At 39.9% G+C, this 20,713-nt stretch overlaps 1 protein-coding gene across 1 annotated transcript; it reads right to left on the bottom strand.

The window, feature by feature from the left end:
* Window positions 1-123: 123 nt before the first annotated feature.
* LOC131959744 (calcium uniporter protein, mitochondrial-like) lies at window positions 124-20,460 on the bottom strand. Its single transcript, XM_059324990.1, has 8 exons — window positions 20,059-20,460; window positions 4,964-5,033; window positions 4,121-4,288; window positions 2,202-2,306; window positions 1,928-2,088; window positions 1,627-1,830; window positions 938-1,054; window positions 124-433 (listed from the first exon to the last, which is right to left on the bottom strand). Exons 1-8 carry the CDS (start codon window positions 20,164-20,166, stop codon window positions 356-358), a joined length of 1,011 nt encoding a protein of 336 aa, XP_059180973.1. The 5' UTR covers window positions 20,167-20,460; the 3' UTR covers window positions 124-355.
* Window positions 20,461-20,713: the final 253 nt, after the last annotated feature.

Below are 20,713 nucleotides of genomic sequence, written 5' to 3'. Positions count from 1 at the left end.
CCCCTAGTAGGTGTCACGACCTCCTGGGTGGAACCCAGTGCTCTAAAAGAACTCATTAGTTTAGTATTTCTCTTCCAGCAGTGAATACAATCTGGACACATTTCCACAATAAGATCAGGCAGACAGGATTCTCCCAATGTTAGGGAAATACTTTTTATTTCAACAGTCCTCAGTGTTCTCCTTTTCTCAAAGACATAATTGGCATCATTATCAAGATTGTAAACAAAACACAGATTGATATGGATTCCTGGTAAAAAGGTGCCATTATCAAAATAAAGTAGAATTACTTTTTTCTTTTTTTTTGCTCTAGAGTGTTTGTAAGTGAGAATGACCATTTTTCATGGCTTGGCTTCGTTCATGGCTTTGGCTGAATTGGTTCAAGGGGCAGCTGGAATTGAGTCGGATATCTCAGACGTCTCAGGTCCTCCTCCACCTGACGGACACAAAACACCACAGTCACACAAACCACAACAAAAACTTTCATTCTTGCATTTTAGCCAAGCCGACAGAAATGAAATTTGGACCTCAGGGTGAATCATTCATTAAGTTCCACCATGAGGTCGAAAGGTCACTTATTTGTTTCTAGTGCTAATTAGCAAAAGTTAGCATGCTGATATGCAAAACTATGACGACTAACATGGTTATCATTAAACCTGTTTGACATCAGCATGTTTGTATTGTGGTTGTCAGCAATGGTTAGCACGCTGACATTATAATTTAGCTCAAAGTGCTAGCCTCAAGGAGCTGCTAGCATGGCTGTAGATTCTTATTCTTGTTTGCAAGATACACAGCTGTTATTCAAGTGTAGCACATGTGTAGCTTACGTGTTCTTCCTACATTTTCATGTGTCCAAAACATGTTAGTGAGGTACACTGGGATTCTTTAGTGCTTGTACGTTTGAGTATTTAGCAAATGTGAGATTGTAAAAAGCACAAACCTCAGCTAGTTCATCCTTAAGTGCGTTGTATTTTTGCACGTTGAATTTCTTCTTGCTGGCCCCCTTATAAAAGTAATGCAGGAACTGTCTGTCTTTAGCCTCTGGGTACACATAATCCTGAGGGGAAAGTAAAGCAAGATTGCTATTAATGTCATGAGGAATAAAGTTTCTGCACACATATGCATGATTTTGTACAAAAAAGCTTCAGGTTTAAATAACTCTGTTACATAACTAGTTGGTTAGCATTAGATGAGAAGATTGATGTGACTCATATCTGTTAAATATGAAAGAATCAAGAACTAGAAAAAGGGAAACCGTTAGCCTACAAAGATCACAAATAAACTCTTAATATCAAGCTAGTGTAAGTCACATAATAACCCCAGGTGCAAAATTGGCAATGTGTGGTTTTATGTTGCAAGCTGATATTTCGAAGCATGGTGCAAAAACTTCCTGAAGCCTCGAGGTTGTCAGGCGAGTAGCAGAGACATGAATCCACTTGATTATTATCTTAGCAAAATATTTTATCTATAAAATGATTTAGCTTAAAAAAAGTGATACTCCCATTAACATATATTTATTTAGCATGATGCTCAAACTGTCAAGTTGGTGGTTAAATGTAAAAATAGATAGATCATTTGCAGTATCTAGTGTACAGGCTCTATTTCTCCGTCTTTGATTCTGAGACTTGCCTGTTTGGTAAGGACATAATAGGTGAAGGCGCCGATGCTGGTGGCGTAGGTGATGAAGTAAGTGACAGGCTCCATGACGTCCCATGAATACACCCACCAGGTGAGCCAGGCCAGAGCACCACCCTGCACAGATAACAGAGCCACGCCGTACCAGACAACCCTGGAGCTGTGGAACTCTGCTGTACGGGCCAGCTGTGCCTTCACCTGTCACACAGTAACGCAGGATGAGACGCTTAGAAGCCAGGAAAAATAACAGGAGTTTTGGACTAATGGCGGACAGATGTTGAGACTCATTTAGTACCTTCTCCAGAGGTGACAGCTCCTGTTTGAGGTTGTCCATTCTCTCCAGCAGCTCTCTCTCTTTCAGCAGGTGGTGTTCAGGCAGGTGGAGCGCCGTGTGCAGCAGATGCACAACGTGCTTCACGTCCTCCAGCTCCATGGCGAGCTCAGTGGACGTAGACACTGTGACAGGGGACACAACAAGGTGGATGAGGAGAAGAAAGTGGGACGAGTCGTGCCCGGAGAGATAATCACTAATATTTATCAGCAACATGAGGAACCATTTGTGTTTGTACCCCTTTCAGGAGAGATGACGTTATAAACTGCATCATTGATGACGAGCTGGAAGTCCTTGTCCAGCAGGGTGTCTATCAGCGTAGTGTTGGCTATACGCGCTCCATCTGCCAGAGGACAAACATCCAACTCAGAACTTCTATTGCAATCATATAACTTTAAAGTTTTTAGGCCAGCACATTTTTTTTCAGACAATCTGTCCAAATAAATTCAGTAAAAACACAAAACAGAGACAAAACAGCAGTGAGTCAGTGAGTCAGTGAGTCAGTAATTTACAGCTGAAACAAAAGTTCTTGTCGCTGTAAAATGATAGAAATAACACACATAGAGTAAATAACGAAGACTTCAATGTTTTGTAATACAAGATCTGTCCACCTCAGTGTCCTACGTGTCACCCTGCCTCAGCTGGAGATTTTAAACAATGTGTCTGCATGGTTTGCATTTGAAGATGATGGATAGAGCGATTCCTACGGGGAAGAAAACATGTTTTTCCAGGAAGGAGATTGTTAGTCACACCCTGTACTTAAAGTATACTCCATTATGGACCAGCAAGAATAGCTAAAATACTTTACTTCATGGAAACTGCCACAGTTGGCCTGTAGATTACTTGTTGCAGTGGGGTCTCAAGATAGATCTGAGTCACAACATTATTAATAAAAGAGAAGAGAAAGAAAACAAGTCTGTTGCAGAATGTAAAACTATCTTTTTTACAACTTTTGTTATTTTTGCTTTTTTTGCTTGTAAATTCTTTTTTCTTTCATATATATATCTTTTACCTCAGTCTTTAGGCCTCTTAAACTCCTTCAAATGAAACTAGAAGGAAAAATCCCTCACTGGTTAAACTGCTCATGACTCATGCCCAAATTAACCAGTTTGGCACTGCACTCCTATAACTATGCAATGAAAGAAAAATTGATGCAGCAGAACCAAATTATTTTGTTACAAAAAAAATCACATACTATGTCTTTCTACATTTTGTACATACTGCATTTGCCCTTACAAAGTACATACCATTGCATGCAGTATGCATACAACTGAGACATGCTACTTTATCATAACATCATGCATTGAACTTTGACCCTCTTTCTTGTATATGCTGTGCAGAGGGTTGTAGGTCAGAAAAGCCAGAAAAGAATGCTGGCTTTCATACTGAAAAATGCATTAGAACATCATGCTATTTTTGCCTTACTGCATTTTATATACTATGTACTGGGCTGTACTGAATATTACTAAATACTAAATGATAAAGCAGCATGGGCATTGAATGCATCCATTCACTTTTTTATTTTATGCATTCTTCTTCCTTGTCAAAACCTGTTGCCTTTGTTCCGCCGAATGCAACTTGATTACTGTTTGGTCGTAGATTCAGGTGTTGTGTGCTGATCGTTGCTAAGATAAGACTGCAGAGGTCTGGTAAGCTCACTTCTTTCTGACTCCGTAACCCCCAGAGATTTTTCACTTTTAAGCTTTAAGTCTTCGGACCCAACTGATGCTTACTAAGACTTGGGGTAAATGGGGTTATTTTTACTCCTAACAGCTCCCTTTGGAGCCATAAAAGGCTTCATACTACATTATTGTAGCACAAATGAGCCCAGACATTGGCAATGCAAGGTACATTTCCAGTAACTGCTTAAAGGTTGTAAGTCAACTATAAGGAATTACTGCTCTCTCGATTATTAAGTGCCGATTAACCTTTAAAAACCTTTAGGGTGTGTGTTAAAGCAGTCTAGCAACAGTGGTGAACAGGAGTAAATTGTGTGTAAAATTATACTGTGAAGGCGTTGCGCCAAACTATTCAGTTCGCAGTGAGAACTGAAGGGCAGCACAAAGAACCTGCCAAACTAGCCTGCAAATGACTGAAAACTCAAGAATGTCACCGCTCTGGTTTGTACATACATAACTGACTCATGGCATGTCCTACCCTTGGAGAAAACGGAGGCAGTGGCTCCGGGGTCCTCTCTCTGCATATCTGTGATCAGGTCTCCTACGCTCATCAGCAGGGGTCTGAGGAAGAACAGACACTTCTCTTTCCTGGAGGGCAGCGGGACCTCCAGAACCAAGCGGCCATGTTTGTACTGCAAGGACACGTCTGCAACACATCGAGGAAGAAATGTGCTTACAGATGGTTGAGGTTACATTCACAGGAGTGACTGTCAAGTCAGAAACAAGGGGCAGCTGTGTGACATGCAGCAACATATTATCATGTGGATGTAGTAGGGGTGTGCCATATCGTATCGTTCACGATAATATCAGTATATTTTTTTTATGGTTAAAAAAAATGCATATCATGATATTGGCAACGTTCTTACTTCTTGATGTAGTGGTTAAAGTTGTTTTAATCACAAAAAGCTACTTACTCCCTGTCGCTAAACACATGCAGCTTTCAAAATAAGAGCACAGTGTGTTAAGAGAATCCACCACCGAATTTCCAAGAAGACTGTCAAAATAAGATGCCTTAAATAAAACATACAAGAACTTTTATTCTCCTTTACAATATTTCATTAAAATATGCCCCCGGAACCCCTAAATGGTTATTTTTATTATTTGCTCATACTCAAGAGTCAAGAGTAAATATTTTGCATTTGGCAACTGTTGAGATTTGCACTTCACACTACATTTTAGATTTTCATTTATTTATACATTTTCTTTTTAGGTATCTCCTAATATCTTCAAGAATATTGTTATCCCAAAAAATGCCTGCAATATCGTGATATTCTTTTAGGGCCATATCGCCCACCCCTAGGATGTAGTAGCTGTATATTACCACTGGAGGTGTAATAGGTACTGCAGAAAACAGCTTGGCAGTTTCCAAGTAGAGTTGCCCTCTGTTGAACCTAAAAAGGAAGAAAAAAGAAGAAGAAAAACATTAAAACCTTTGCCATTGCAGAGTAAAGAGATCCATAGCATCCTGAAAAGAAGGATGTGAAAAAAAATATCCACTCAGAAACCGCCTGCCAACAAACCACATCAATTGAGTTTTCTGGGCTTTGGCTTTGCTCTGAGAGTGCTTTTACGCTAATATGAATTTTTGCAGTAACGATGGGTGGCTTTTAACACACTTTACACTTTACACAGTGTGTAATCTGACCAGCTGATAGTACAGATTCTGCTGATTAAACACGCTCCTTTTTGCTGATGCACAACTTTTCATTACATTTTAGGACTTCAGCCGTAATGCTTAATTAAATGCCAGTGTCTCGCAATAAAAAGTACTATCAAGTACTCGCCTGATAACAAAGAGGGCATCTACAGGCTACTGCTCATTATTCTAGTCAGCAGGAGGGACTTCTTTGTACTGTACTTGACATGCTTGGGGTGCAGTCTGTTTTCTACTCAATATTCAAAGCCTCAAGAATGTGCAAAGCAGCATCTTTAGCCGGAAGTCACAAACATAAAGAAGTTTACTAAAGACGTGTAGCATAGTGTCGTGACATTAAACCAAATCAACACAAATACACCAAATTTAATTATAACAGCAGCTAGGGTCGGAGAATATGACGACATATCACAAAGCCATCATAGTCTGGAAACCAGACGATTCTGTCAATCATTTTTATTTGCTATGGTCACTCAGACAAGATCTCAGATTAAAACCCATTTGTGAATAGCCAACAGACTCCTTTGAAAAAAACAGTAATTTTACCTCTCAGAACACAATAGTTGCTGGCCTATTGCTGCCTCTGTCATTTATTTTGTGTGTTATTGTGTAAGTTTTACAGCGTTAGTTGCATTCCGCTAAGTCAAACAATAACATAAATAAACAGATTGAGGCAGTGCTAGAACAGCAAGAGTGATGTTCCAACAGGTAAAATTACTATTTTTGTCAATAGAGTGTGGTGGCTTTTAAGAGAGCATAGATGGATATAACAGCTTCAGTTCTCTGTCTGAAAGGGTTGTCTGAGAAAACATAAAGCTGTGAAAAATGTCTAAATTTATTGGACATTTAAACTGATATTTGTTTTTCTTAAGGGGCTAAAATATGGTTCCACTGCTGCCCCTGTCCACAGCAGTACATTGCTTAGTATCAGTACTCCTGCTCCTAATTTAGGCTGTGCTGACTGCCATTTACTGTAGGTAATACACAGAGTACCTCATAAAACCCCACTTAAATAAATCCTATGCTATCCTATAAGCCTATCTCTTTAAGAAAAGTGGTGAATCATGATATTATGTCCTCCAGTTTTCTACTAAAAGCTGAACACTGGCTGCCTGGTGTCGTAACACCAGGGCCTTTTAGACACCACAAATAGATTCCTCCACAGCATTTCTCATTAAGCCGAGAGTCTGAGGGGTCCAGCTGAGATCGAGGGATGTGGCAGCTACTCTCTCCCACTCCTTTGTCCTCTAGCTGGCGAAGGTTCAATCAATATCGCCTTAAAGAGGAACGAGGGAGCCGTCTATTTTCATGGGCAGAGCAGGCAGAGAAAGCAGACAGGCCTTCAGGCGCAGTGATGGAGTGGAGGCCAGATGTGCACGTGTCCTCACACTCCACTGGTTAGGAGATTGGGGCTTTAACAGGAAAAGCAGCATTCACATGAAGCAATGACTAACTGCCTTCTTGACCAGAGGCTTTTGTGGTCACATGAACCACAAAGGCAGCAGCACATAATGGACAAAGCAGAAAGAAGCATTATGAAAGAAGCTAGAAAAGGTTTTTGTCATTTGGGGGATTAAATACCACAAGTGTTTGTTAGCTTAATGAAGTAGTGTACTACACCATGAAGGACATTGTGATTTTATAAATACTGTATGCACCAAAATTTCCAGTGAGATACAATTTAAGCTGTTCAGCTTGTGTGAGATCTCCAGATGTTACTGTGCAGCTGAAAGCTGTCACAGAGCTTTACCACCTACGCTTCAGCACCCCAGCTCCCCACAGACGATAGGAGAATGTATTTTAGGGGCTATACGTATATATTCTGTAATATCATGGTGGCACCCTAAATCATAACAGTTGACTTAAAGCACTTGGTTAATGTTTGTTAACTGTTTTGAAATAATGTTTTGTGTAGATGCATACTGTGTAGTATAGATGGATATAAGTGTATGTGTAATTTTATATTTTGATGTAATTCATTTTCTGGAAAATTCATTGAGAAATGAACAGGTTCTGGTTAATTTGCTAATTAAATATGTGACAGGTACTTCATCAAAATAATTTAAAAATCGATAAAGCCAAAAAATCCATATTGCCATAAACCAGTCCGACATATTGATTTACAACACTGGCAACAATGGCCTTTTACAGTGTTTCCCAATCTGGGGTGAGAGCCTAAGATAAAACCAAGAGGTAATAATAATAATAATAATAATAATAATAATTAAACAAATAAGACTGACATTTTTTTTATTTTTCAGCAAATATCTCAGTAGCATCTCACCCGTTTTACAGCGCTGCAGCAAGTTGAATACTGCCCTCATGTGGAAAAGAGTTGCAGTAGTTACATGAACTATTTCTTCTTTTATAATTCAATTCCAAATGATGACCCATCCCTAAGCAGCCATTTCCTTAATTATGCATAACTTGCTTGTATATAATTTAACAGGTCAAATACATAAAAATTCACCCACCTCACTGCTAGAGACCAAAACTGTTTCATACCAGGCTGTAAACATGTACATTTCTGCTGAAAAGTTGGCCATTTTAACATGGGGGTTTATGGGGATTGTCTCACTTATCGAGCCACCCTCAAGTGGCCATTCGAGGAACTGCAGAATTGGCACTTCTGTGTTGGCTTCACTTTTCAGACAGCTATATTTCTAAGGGATTTTCTAAGGGTCAAAGCCCAGAATGTTAGTAACCACTGTCCCTAATACAACCAAAGACATTAAAGAGATAGCTGCCATGGTATAAATGGTATAAATACATCCCTGACAGTTAACACATTCATTACATCTCACTGTATCACATTGCCCATCTGTAGTACAACCGTGCATAATCATGCTGTCCCTGAAAGCTGTTAACCCCTGGGAGCAAACACATTATCAGTATGTTAAACAGCCTGGAACAGCAGCTTATAAACCTAGCCTACTGCCACAGCCATAGTGCTTCATTACACTGAGTGGGCAGATGCTGACTGCACAACACACGAGAATAAAATGCCTACACGTCACTCTCATTAGCAAACACTTCACGTCCAAGTAGCTTAACGCGAGAGCGAGCTGAGTAACGCTTGTGCGCACACAGCTAATGTGAAAACAGCCGATCTGGAGCTGAGCATCAAGGGCGAAGCTGGACTACTTGTCCCTTTACTGAATGTATGTGTGAGAAACCAGTGACCAGAGTCAATTCATCGGCCGACTGAGCCCAGGCAGTTTATATTCTATGTGCACACATACCAATCCCATTCTAAATCAACAGGATGCGGCCGATGTGGCAGATAATGCAGCATGAGAGCTGTGTGATGAATAATAGTCCATTTCCAAAGCGATGCTGCGTGCTCTGTGTTATTACTGTCTTTAGCACAATGCATTACAAAATACTGACCTCTCGCCTATATGTGGCAGTTAAAAATGATCCTACACAGCAGTGCAATAACATAACAAAAAAAACAATATAGTATACATTTACAGCAAACACAATCTTTATACCTTCAAGGTAAGGAGTGCTATGTGACAGATGACTCCTAGAGGTGACTCTTATTTTACAGCAGACAATTGAAGGCAGCACATGAGCTCCCTGATCTCATTACATTCAGACAGATGATGTCATGCTGTTAATGTGCCTTGGGGGGATAATCTCGCTGCAGCTGTAAACGCCAAGAGCCCACACTGAAACAATACAGAGAATCCTGAGATACTAATAAGAGCATCTAGAGCCGTGCCAGCAGGTCTGAGAATCATTCTGGCACAGCAGTGCTTTGAGATAAATGCTGACACCATCACAATTATAGTCAACATAGTGATGTTTGGCAGACAGTAGAGGTAAGGGGGAAAAATCGATACAGCATAGTATCACAATATTTTGCGTGGCAATATTATATGGATTCATGGCAGCCAAGTATCGATATGTTGCGTTCAGTATTTTCGCTGTTTTTGTTTTTTTCCAGAGGCTGAAGTGGGCTCACTTTTAGGAATAAACAGCTGCAAAGTTGGGCTTTTTTATGTTTCATTCAAAAAAATTCAGAGCAGTGAAGCTTAAAGTTGAAAAAAAAAAAAAAAAAATATGTCTGCTTTATGACGACTCTTCTTTAAATCTGTCCCTGCAGCATAAACGTATTTTTTGGGCCGGTCTCACAGCAGCCAAGAAGATGCTAGCCCTTAGGTGGCAACCGCCACATTCCTTGGCTTGGCAGCAGTGGGCCAATTCATATCTTGAAATTGTTCTGATGGAGTGGTCTGTTGCCCGTACGCACGGGGCCAGCCATAGGACTCTGCAGGCCTGGGAGGCAGCACACAAGTTAATTAAAGAAAGGGTGCATCATGGCCGACCTTGATCTTTCTATTATATTTTTATTTGGGGAGAGATCCAGGGAGGGAGGTTCATCAGGGGTCGCCTTGGGGTGGGGGGTGGTAGGGGAGTACAGGGTTTCTAATATTGTTGTCTTCCTTAGAATGAGACTTTGTTTCGGTTTACATTGCTATGTCGGGGAAAAAAGTGTATATGATGTGAATGTTTATATATTGTATTTTTTCAATAAAAAAATTGATCACAAAAAAAAGAAATTAAAAAAAATGCTGCAGTTGTTGTCGTCCATACATGATTGATATCAGTTAAGCTCAGTCTGACTGAATACTTTGTTGGTCAGTCTGTGTGTTTGACTCTCATTGTGGAGAAATAAAAAGACTGAAGTGAGACGAATAGACTGAGAATATTCGATTATTTGACAAACAATTCTTGATTGAATTTATTGTTGTGGACACAAAATGCAGTTAAACAGTTTAATCACAATACATTGCATCGCAATACTCACCATATCACAAAATGCTTAAAATCTTAATAATATCCTATCATGACTCATGACTCTGGATAAAATTGTATCGTGGGGCCTCTGGTGATTCCCACCTCTAGCAGATAGTGTTTACAGTGTTAACCATCTTAGCGCGTTAGCATGCTAACATTTGATAAATAGCATTGGAAAAAAAGTACAACTAGGGTGAATGTTGGTATTAGTTTGGCAGGAACTTGGTCCTAAACTAGAAATTTCAAGTTAAATGAAAATGTTCAGACACCAAAAGCAAAGAAAAAATACATTTTAAAAGGTAAGTTTTTATAAAAATGGAAAATCAAATAAAAACATTTGAAATAATAACAATCAAATGTGTTAGAAAACTCAGGGAATAACGCAATTTATTTGACTATGTCCTCTAAGAATAGTTATGAATGTAACTAATTTCATGGCAATCCGTCTGAAAGTTGTCAAAACAACAAATGTCAACCTCGTGATGGTGCTTGAAGAAAAGTCAGGGATTTAGAAAAGTGATGATTTCAGTCTGAACTAAAGTGAGGGACCAACTGAGAGCCCTGCTGCCAACATTCCTGGAAAAGGTGTAGTAGGTAGTGTAGGTAAAATGAAAGAGAAAACACTGTCAATCATTTATCGCTTTCAATTGCTTACTTACTAAGATAACACTTACCAATGCTTGCACAGACCAAGATAATGTCAGGATACAATCTCCAAGTGGTTGTGATATTAGTTTTATTGACACTTGCATGCTGATTATTTAATATTCTTTTACCTGTTCAGAAATGCAAGATGTGAGGTAGACAGACAGTTTTAAAAGGTATATTTCGCAGTATAGACTCATACAAAAATAAACCCTTTAAATAATCACTTATGACGTACTAGAAGTGTTTAGTTGTGTCTGTGTCTGCAGGGACACTGCCCTGTGACTGGATTTTCTATTTTCTCCCTGTGTGTCACCCTTTTGGCATTTATTTACAAAAATAGCAGACACAGCACTGAAAAAACCATAGACTGTATAAATAAGGAAAAAACCCATATAAAGTGTGGTGACAAAGCTTGTCCCAAAATGAGAGAATTTGAGGTTTACTTTCACTTTTGTTGAGCCTTGGCCGAATAGCCAAGTTGAATATTGTGTATCCAAACAGTAAGTGATAATTCCTGCAAAATTTACAATCCAACCCAAATGCAAGGCAGGTAGGCTGCATTTGGGTGCAATAAACAGCCAGTACCACATATGATCTACAGCAGGGGTGGGCAATTAATTTCCCCAAGGGGCCTCATGACCATTACCACGAAGGTTGCGGGGGCCGGACCAAAACTCAGAACTAAATTCTGCTCATAATTAATGTAATCGCTTTATAAAATACAGTAAATTATCTGGTTTTGAGCTGCTACTGATAAGAATACATGTTTTGATAAGACTGTTAATGTGGTAATAAATCAAATATAGCAGTTAAAAGTAGTAAATACTCCAATCACTATATCACTTTTGCCATTTATTTTAAACACAACTGTAAATGACCTTTAGTGTTTTACAATGTTGTGATGCTTTTATTTTGAAAAGGTGCCATCCAGTGTGAAACAGGTGCTTTAATTTTGAAAGGTAGTGACAGGATTAAAATTTGACGGTTAAATGAAAAAACGAACGGTAAATAATGAGTGCGTTGTAATTCATATAAAGTTGATATAAAGTATGAAAAAGGCTTCTATAGTGGCTGAATGACAGGGCACAAGCTTTGTTAAAGTTTATTTTCTTCTGTCATATATATTAGTGGCTATATTTGTTGTCTTAACTATAGTAAAAGTGCTTGTTAGCTGTAGTGCTAATGCTAATGTTTGCTATTTTTCAAAATAAAAGCACCGCGGTTATATTGATTTTTAATTTCTGGGTAACCTCACGTGGGCCAGACAAGGACAGCCAACAGGCCAGATGTGGCTCGCGGGCCCCCCAATGCCCAGCTCTGATCTACAGCTTCATAGAGGCTGCTCCCATGCAAAGAAGCAGACACACCCATAGACTATTAAACACATAACAAGGGGTTGAAACAGATGGCAGGCTGCCTGAACAGGCCCATACACAGCAAACACACTAGTCACTTGCGATTACGCCCATGCCATGTCACAAGACACAAACACAGCCTGCAGGAAGAAGTACAGAAAGAAGCGTGTGTGTGTGTGTGTGTGTGTGTGTGTGTGTGTGTGTGGGGTCTGCTCCTCCATGATGTCTAACATCACCACTGACTTCTCAGTTCAACATTTCTATGTTTATCTAAACAAAACACACATTCCAATTACAAAACGAATCAATATTCAGAAAGCAGGGCAGACGCTGTTCACCCATTGTCCTTCACACATTTGTGAAGTCAATTTGGAGCTTCAGGGGAAAAACGTCGCACACCTGCTCCTCATCGAAAAAAAAAACATTTCCTCCAACTTTTCCTGCTCATAATAATCAGCTGAAGGTATATTTACCCCTTGAGCTATACGTTTCTTATTTATGCCATGCCAACAGGGAGAGAGGGGGGAAAAGAGACGAGCGAGCAATATGGCGACGAATTGCCATCTCCATCCTCTGCAGTGAGGCAGGCCGGGGCTTTCCCGTCGGAGCAGTGATCAGGGTTATCACGGTGACAAGCAGACTCATTTTCCCAGCAGGTCGCCCCATTATGAATTCTGTCACAACTGAGCTATAGCCTGTTACATCAAGACTTTCCCACAGATACCTCCCCCCACTCTTCTCACGGGTTTGACATCACGAAAGAAAAGGAGTGGGACTTTTCCACACACACACATATGTGATAATAAAATACTGACTTACAATATATTGCAGGCATAACTTGAAGCAAGAGGAAAGGAAAATGTGAGCGGGTGATAAATGGCCTAAAAGACTCGGGTGAAAAACGGAGGCTGCCAGGAAGAGAAATTGAATTACTCCCCATTGCCATCATAGAACAGCCAGCACTGTACCATGAAAATGATTTGCATTGAAGCATTTGTCTTCTGCTATCCAGTTAATGATGCAGTCAGGTTGGGAGCATGAAAGAATGAAGATGGTGGAAGTACAAGATTTCTGTTTGTATAGCACTTTTCTTGCCAATATGACAAATAAAACGTTTGGTGGAATACAAACGTACAGCATATTGCAAAAGATGTAAAAATGAAACAATAGAATTGGGATGAAAAAATGATAAAAGGAAACGTGGATGCAAAGTATTACTGCAAATCAAATGCCAAATTGAATTTATTTGGTACATGCTGGGAATGTGAAGACAGCCTTTAGCCGAGCAGGTCCAACAAGTTCCTAACAGCTTTCCAAAATTATTGTCTGTTTGAAGGCCTTCTCATATGTCATCTCATCTCTCAAACAGAAAGGGTGGTGCTGGGTGGTAAGCCTTGTTTACCTATAACAAACGTATATGAGTAGTGCTGTTGCTCTTACAATTAATCACCACCCACACTACTTATCCCAAATACTCCAGGCTTAAATGATCACACTGTTTGATGAGCAAAGGAGCTGAATACTGAAAGAGGGAGAAAAAAAAGTGGGATGCCGATTTAGGATTTCATGTGGTGTTTGCAAAAGGTCACATTTGAACAGACGGATTAAAAAGGAATTTTAAAAAAACAACTCTCCCAAAGCAAATAAACAACTTCCAGTCCTAAATGACCATGGAATGCTGCCACGCCTCTGCTAACTTGAGTTGATCAAACAGTATTTCCCTTTTGGTCACACATATATGAGCGATGTGTCATCACAGGGTCTCTCTGCTCTCAGTGGAGAACTAGTTTGCTGGATTAAAAACAACCTTGAACCACTCAACCTTGATTTCAGCTGTTGTCTGCCTGCAGAAGTATTTGCTCGACCAATGAAATCCTTTGCTCCTACTGATGTCATACCTCCGGGTCACAGGTCATAGCTGGCTTGCTGCCAAAATGGGGGAACATCATATCAACAACCAATATTGTACGACAAACACCACAACAATTACCTCAGTAACCAAATAACAGGCATTATAAGTGACTATCAGCTACACTATCATCATTATTGTCTCCCAGCTGCTGGTGATCTCAAGCTGTAATATAGCTTCTCTGTCTGAATAGGTTTTGTTGTGTAGAGTGGAAAATGGAACAAGGAAATATGTAGAATTTGCACTGGACCCAGTGTGCTTAGAAGATTTACATGCAGATTTTCATATTGTTGCACTGCATTTTCATATTAGATAGATAGATATACTTTATTTATCCCAAGCTGGGAAATGACAGTGTAGCAGCAGCATTACACACATAGACAATGACAATTAAATAAAAAGAACAACCTAGGCATACTTCAAGCAATAAAATATAAAAATACAATAAAAATACAATAAAATATAAAGTGTCTAAAGAAGGAGTATGTATTAAGGAGTAGAATAGAATTCCAGTGCAGAATAAATATGAATATACAGTATAAAAATGTTGGTGCAAGACTTTCTGGTTACTGGATACTTTTACCTGCCCCACCAAAGAGCGGCTATCGGATCAGCCATCAGAGCCCTGCAGCAGTTAGTAAACTATCATAAACAATTTTAACCACAAGGATGACACACTGATATTAATTGTCCACCTGTACGCACATTTCTACAAGGATTCTAGATTACTGCAACTCGCTCCTGGCTGGTGTACTTGGATGTGCTATGTGATATCTGCAGCTCATTCAGAATGCAGTAGCCCCGCTATTCTTCAAACCACACCGCTCCTCCGCACCCTGCACTGGCTCCCGGTGGCTGCTCAGATCTGATTTGCTGTGCTGTGCTGGCTTGACAATGGTGGAATGAGCTCCCTGTTGATGTCAACACAGCAGAAACTCTACCCATCTTCCACTGGAGACTGAAAACTCATCTGTACCTCGGCCCAAAAAATAGCCTAGAGATACTTGTGATGGTATTGTCCAGTGATGCACGGGAAACACATTAAACTTTATAATGTATTCCAAGTGTTGCATAACAACTTCTTACTTTCATTTTACCATTTGAGAAAGACTGACACAAAGACCCCAGTCACACCTGGTAGATTGATTTCTCAATAAACGTGTCCCAGTTCAAGGGAAGCAATGCTGCTGTCTTGATTTTTCATCTGCAGAGGAGAGAGACTGCCATGTGGCTTCTGGCTAATCCTGTTTAAGTCAGGAAGAAGAGGCAGAGTTAGAGGGCCTTTTCACTTGTTTTTATTTTTTATTTTACGTGTTGAAACTGAATTTATTGCATATACACAGGGCTCAGATCTCATTATAATGCAAGCCAGACCACCTACAGATGTTTTATATCTGATATCATTCCAATTGTAAAGGCTTCTGCATGCACATAAACTCTGCATTAACTTGCATTAGATTCAACAGACGGTGTATTAAATCAGGTATATCAAAACTTAACGATTTAGTTTTGCATTACCAGAAAATATTTGTTTTTTCCTATAGAAGGATGTTTAATTTGAAGCATCAGTATGCACAGACTACTTTAAAGCAGATGTGTATTTTATTATATACTTACAATGACAACAAAGTAGCATATGTATATAGTTGGTGCCCAACTGTGGTGAATATCTACGTAATTATAAGGGTTGTCGAAAAAAATTCAAGAAAATTATTTTTTTTCAGAATTTGACTATATGAAGCGGTCAGGTAAGCTGTTAGTTGAATCACTGTATATGGCTCTTACTTTTTTTTTTTTTCATGTTACTGTGTTAGTTGTTAAGTTACCGTTATTGACCACCTTTTTCTATTATTTATTTATGATTTAAAGAGAAGTGGCAGGCAAAACAAGATTTTTCTTTTACCTGCTCCCTCCGGGCCATGGAATGTGTAAACACAGTTGTGTATTGATTGTGAAATGCTTTTTTTCTTGAGTTGAAAATGAAATGAAAGTTTCCTCTATCCAGACTGCATGTTTTCTTTTAGCATTTTTCATTTATACTGTACAGTTGATGGCAAAGAAACACACAGGAAACAAAAGGGGAAACGGGTATGACATGAAACTAAATCAAAACCCTGCAGTAATCAGGTATGTTTTTTCAACCCAGATCACATGTTAATAACAGGTGTAAATGGAGTCTAAAAGTCTGCCACACTAATTCTTTTACAGCTCAGTGGAGGAATTTTCCATACTGAGATCAAGACTTTGACATCTACGAGATGAAACAAAAGTCTGACTGAAAGACTCTCTCGGGGTGATTTCCATGTGTCTCTTCTAGAGATTCAGTCCTATTCTATTTCTGTGGATGCTGCCCCAATAAAAACCAGCCTGTACGTCTTGACACTGAGAAACTGGCAGTCAGCTTCACTGGAATGAAATTTCTTCCATCCTGCATTTTAATACCATCCAGACAATGAAAGGTGCAAGACAGCAGGTGGAGCCAACTGTCAGACACAATGTGATGCTTGTTTCAGCTGGATTGGCATTTTGGGGTTTACATTCACAGACATTTGTGTCTATTTCAGGCAAACATGCTCTCATTATTTCAGCACAGTCAAAATACAAATATAAAAATGTATATATGAAGGAATGGCCATAACAGCAAAATTGTTCCCTCCTGATGTGATCCTGTTATTGATTTAAAAATGTACAGTGTTGCCACTTGAATGAACAGAGTTGTATTTTGGGAAATAGGCTGGTCAAATAAAGTGATCCATATGCATCATCCCTGCAAAGGTGCAGTATGTTGGTCAGATCTTGAGCACACAGAATCTTGGTACATAGTTTGTTCTCAAGATGTACAGTAGAAGTGGGATTTTAACAGATTCAGCGAGGACGGAGAGCATCCAAGGACAATGTGTCTGCTCCGGCCCGGGTGCTCCTTTGTGGAACAACAGTGGAATATGTTTAACCCGTAAGCTGCTCCTGCTACTCTGTCAAAAGTGGAAAAAAACATGCCTTTCTACAACTCAACAACACAGCTGAACGTTCCACCTTTTTTGTCTCGTAACAGTAGCTAGCCAATTAGTCACAAACACATCCAGGAGTCACAGGGATTGTGTTCATAGCAGAGTTGCAACACAAACCTGGCAACCCGATATAGAAACAGGAATCAAATATGCAGAAGGAGACTGTGCAAATAAAAATTCAAATGATAGCGTTGCTACTGATCCTCTCATCTGTCTCAGGAAAATGCAAACAAGCATATTTTCCCATAATGTCTTACTGTTCCTTTTATGTGTTACTGCAAATACAGTCAGTGAATAATGAATGAATGCTGCAGAATACATAACATTTATGTAGTAGTATTTCAATATCCATCATATTATACCTGTGTAGCATTACAACAGTGAGGGCAGAGAAGAATTATCTGACAACGTCCATCACTCACTCAAAGAGTAAACCCCGGCTCGTAATAATAAAAGTGTTTGTGCCTTGGAAATATTTTCCATGCGGCAATCTTTTGCTGAGGGCACTTCAGAAATGACAGCAGATGGTGCTAGAAGTTTAATCTCCTGCAGACTCTTCATGGATGATGGCTCAATTTAACAATCTTCTGAATGAAATGTGACAGAAATGGCACTTCACCTGACTTTGCACAAGAGCAGCTGTGCGAGCAGCCGACACTCGATACTGAACTAATGTCTACTCACAATGGCTATAGTTTATTATAGTGTTATGTGGGGGTATAGAGGCATGCAATTAGCAAACATCTGTTAAATCAAAATATGGGACATTCATTTTTGGTTGATTACCCACAAGCTAATACTGACTCCTCGATTACCTCACAAAAACAAACAACTTGCTGTCTGGATTCCTAAAACTGTGTTTCTATGCAGCAGTATTTATCTGAGGTGGGACCAAGTCATTGTTTTGCAAGTCTTGCACTCAAGTTCCAAGTCCAAACAGGCATGTCCCAAGTCTTAAACCTTTCGTTTTGAGTCTGAAACAAGTCATAATGCGCTCTTCATCATTCATATAATGCAATTTAATTAACAGTTCTTCAGGTTTCTCTCCTGCAACTTGATTGGATGCTGTGGGATTGGTTCAAACAAAGTGGATCTAGGGAATGAAGTGTGGAATTGAAATGACATCATTTTACATGGGGGCTTGGGGGAAGATATCAAGTCAAACAACTCAAGTCCAAGTGATTCACTGATGTTAAAGTCCAAGTTTGAGTCAATTACCGTGTGGCTTGAGTACACACCTTTGGTATGTACATATTGTCTGTCATGTCAATGGCCCTCTTATAACAACAGGTGTTGTATTGGTGTATTCAAAACAAGCCGTGCAGCCACTCCTTAGAAAAACACACTGAAACTGAGAATTATAAATTTTGTCCAATATCTGAATCTCAAAACAGTTTTTTTCTTATACTAACCTGGGTTAGGAAATTCCACTACAGCTACCTGTTTAGCAGTCTTCAAACAGTATCAAACATTGACTCACCCAGTCTGTAGGTTATGGGGGGCATATAGTGGCCTATAGGGGTTAAAGAGGCTGACCCTGTAATTGCAGGGACGCTTGTTGCATGTATTTAAGCAGGCTGAATACACAACTTCTGCTCTATCACCAAAGGTTCAGTGAGGGGAATAACATCATGTGGGTGTGGTGACCATAACCACATTTTGGTGGAATAACGGAAAATAGGGTTTGTTTGGAACATACCGATGAGAGAGAGGACTTCTGTTTTTTTTAATAACTGCTGTTTCTTCACCCTTGGAGGCCAAAATGTGGTTAGCCAGTCTGTGGGAAGCTTCATGAACACTTACAGTATGTAATATGAAAAGAAGGAAAACTGCAGCAGTGATTTTTATATACGATCCGGTCTAAAAATAGAACTCATGTTAGTCATTCCAGCATGCAGGAGTGACTCATGGCAGCTTGCCCGTATAACAGATATAAAGTGTTATTCCTCAATCCCTCAAACTGTACGTCAATATTCACTCAGTATGGAGACTGTACAGCAGGCCCTGTTCGTCCTGCACTGGCCGAGATTCAAGGCTCCCTGGGATCCGCCTGCTCACGACTTAGCTGACCTCTGCAGTTTCTGGCAATGAATGATAAAATGGGTAATATAAAAAAAGCTTTAACTGCCCAATTCAACAGTTCATTAATAAAGTGAGTGAGTAGAACTGCACCACAAAAACCTCTTGATGATGTTGCGAAGCCATGTGGGGGTTTCACTTTATGCAGCACTACACTCACAACTGTATGTATTTTTGTGCAGACAGACATTTACACTGCCTGCATCATTGACTAAAGCTGAGCAATTATATGTGTTGAACTATATATATATATATATATACACACACACACACACAAGCCTGATGGTGCACAATACTGACATGATACAATAAGATATGCTGCAGGCTCCAGCAATGTCTGTGATGTCTTTAGGGATTATGGGAAAAGCAACTCTCTTAAAGTTCATTAGTATATTTAGCAGCTTAATCATGGTCTCTTGCTCCATGGATGGCTTTCTGGGAGCAGTAATTAAATGAGCAAGTGATTTAGTGACGACATAATGTACTGTAATGATCAGTCATACACGCTTTTCAAGGTGATTTGCTGGATCAGTCATATTTCTTACTACCCTGTGGAGATAAGTAATGTACTTGAATAATTTATTTTCTATCCTGCAAGTACTAAATGGAAATTACAGGACATAGAAATAGATATAGCAGATAGTGACAGAAAGAGAGGCATGTCTTTCTCCTGTAGGGGGAATGTGAAAAATGGAATATACTTAAGTAAAAACAATTGACATTTGAGAAAAAGAAGAAAGACACAATTGATTTCAGACAGTTCAAGAAGCCTGATGTTAGAAAAACTAAGTAAGTGCCCTCATTAAGCCAGCTACCGACCGCAGCATACCAAACTACATTGTTGTGCTCAGAAAACAGGAAACCAGTTCATTAAAATCCCGATGGGTTTAGTTTGATAGTTCGGCGGTGAAGCAAACCTACGACGAATTAAAGTAATTAGCTAAATGATTAATTTACCTTGTGAAGAAATGTAACCGGACGAGTAGTTGTGAGACCGCAGTGAAGGGGATGAATACTTCCCAAAAGTCTCGCCGTAACTTTGCCGATCAGCCGCCACGAAGCCATCGTCAGCCGTTAACCGCTGTGCTGGTGGGGCATACCGGGGAGAGATACGTCCACAAAATGTGCATCAGAGCCCGGTGTTCCGGTTGGAAACGGGTCGCTCTCTCTGTAAATATAAACACGATAGCTACGGGACAGAGAGGGAGGAACAGCCCCGCCCGAGCTGCATACCATTTCCTCCCAACGACGACAGGCTCGCTCCGTGCCAGACTCCGCTTCCTTTCCTTTCTTTTTTCTCTCGTTTGTCGGTTTTGCACGAAGCAGCCAGCAGGGAGCAGCTGGACGTTATGTTCCGTCCCAGCCAGAGTCAACGGGAGTTGACATTACATCCGATACACCACACCCCCGACTGTAAAATACGCAGACAGTTATCAAACTTAGGCTGGAGGACCCTCAAAGGTCCTCCTGGACTCAAAGTCCCGGACCTGTTGCCAAAAACCCCCACTAATCTGCCGTTGGTTCCTCCACAAAGCAAATAACCTTGAAGACTGTTAGAAAAATTGCATGAGGACACTTGAAAATTGATAATCTGTCACCAACAGAAAAAACC

Source organism: Centropristis striata, chromosome 1 (genome assembly GCF_030273125.1).
Source record: "Centropristis striata isolate RG_2023a ecotype Rhode Island chromosome 1, C.striata_1.0, whole genome shotgun sequence".
NCBI lineage: Eukaryota > Metazoa > Chordata > Actinopteri > Perciformes > Serranidae > Centropristis > Centropristis striata.
The sequence above is the reverse complement of the archived record's forward strand: the minus strand, read 5'-3'. Positions and strand labels throughout refer to the sequence as shown.

What these genes read in the sequence shown, in the direction of transcription:
- LOC131959744 (XM_059324990.1), bottom strand. Translation starts at nt 20,166, where the DNA reads ATGGCTTCGTGGCGGCTGATCGGCAAAGTTACGGCGAGACTTTTGGGA. An exon ending in AGCTGTCACCTCTGGAGAAG is followed by an intron (nt 1,831 to 1,927) that starts GTACTAAATGAG and finishes ACTGTGTGACAG; the next exon opens with GTGAAGGCACAGCTGGCCCG. An exon ending in ATTATGTCCTTACCAAACAG is followed by an intron (nt 1,055 to 1,626) that starts GCAAGTCTCAGA and finishes CTTTCCCCTCAG; the next exon opens with GATTATGTGTACCCAGAGGC.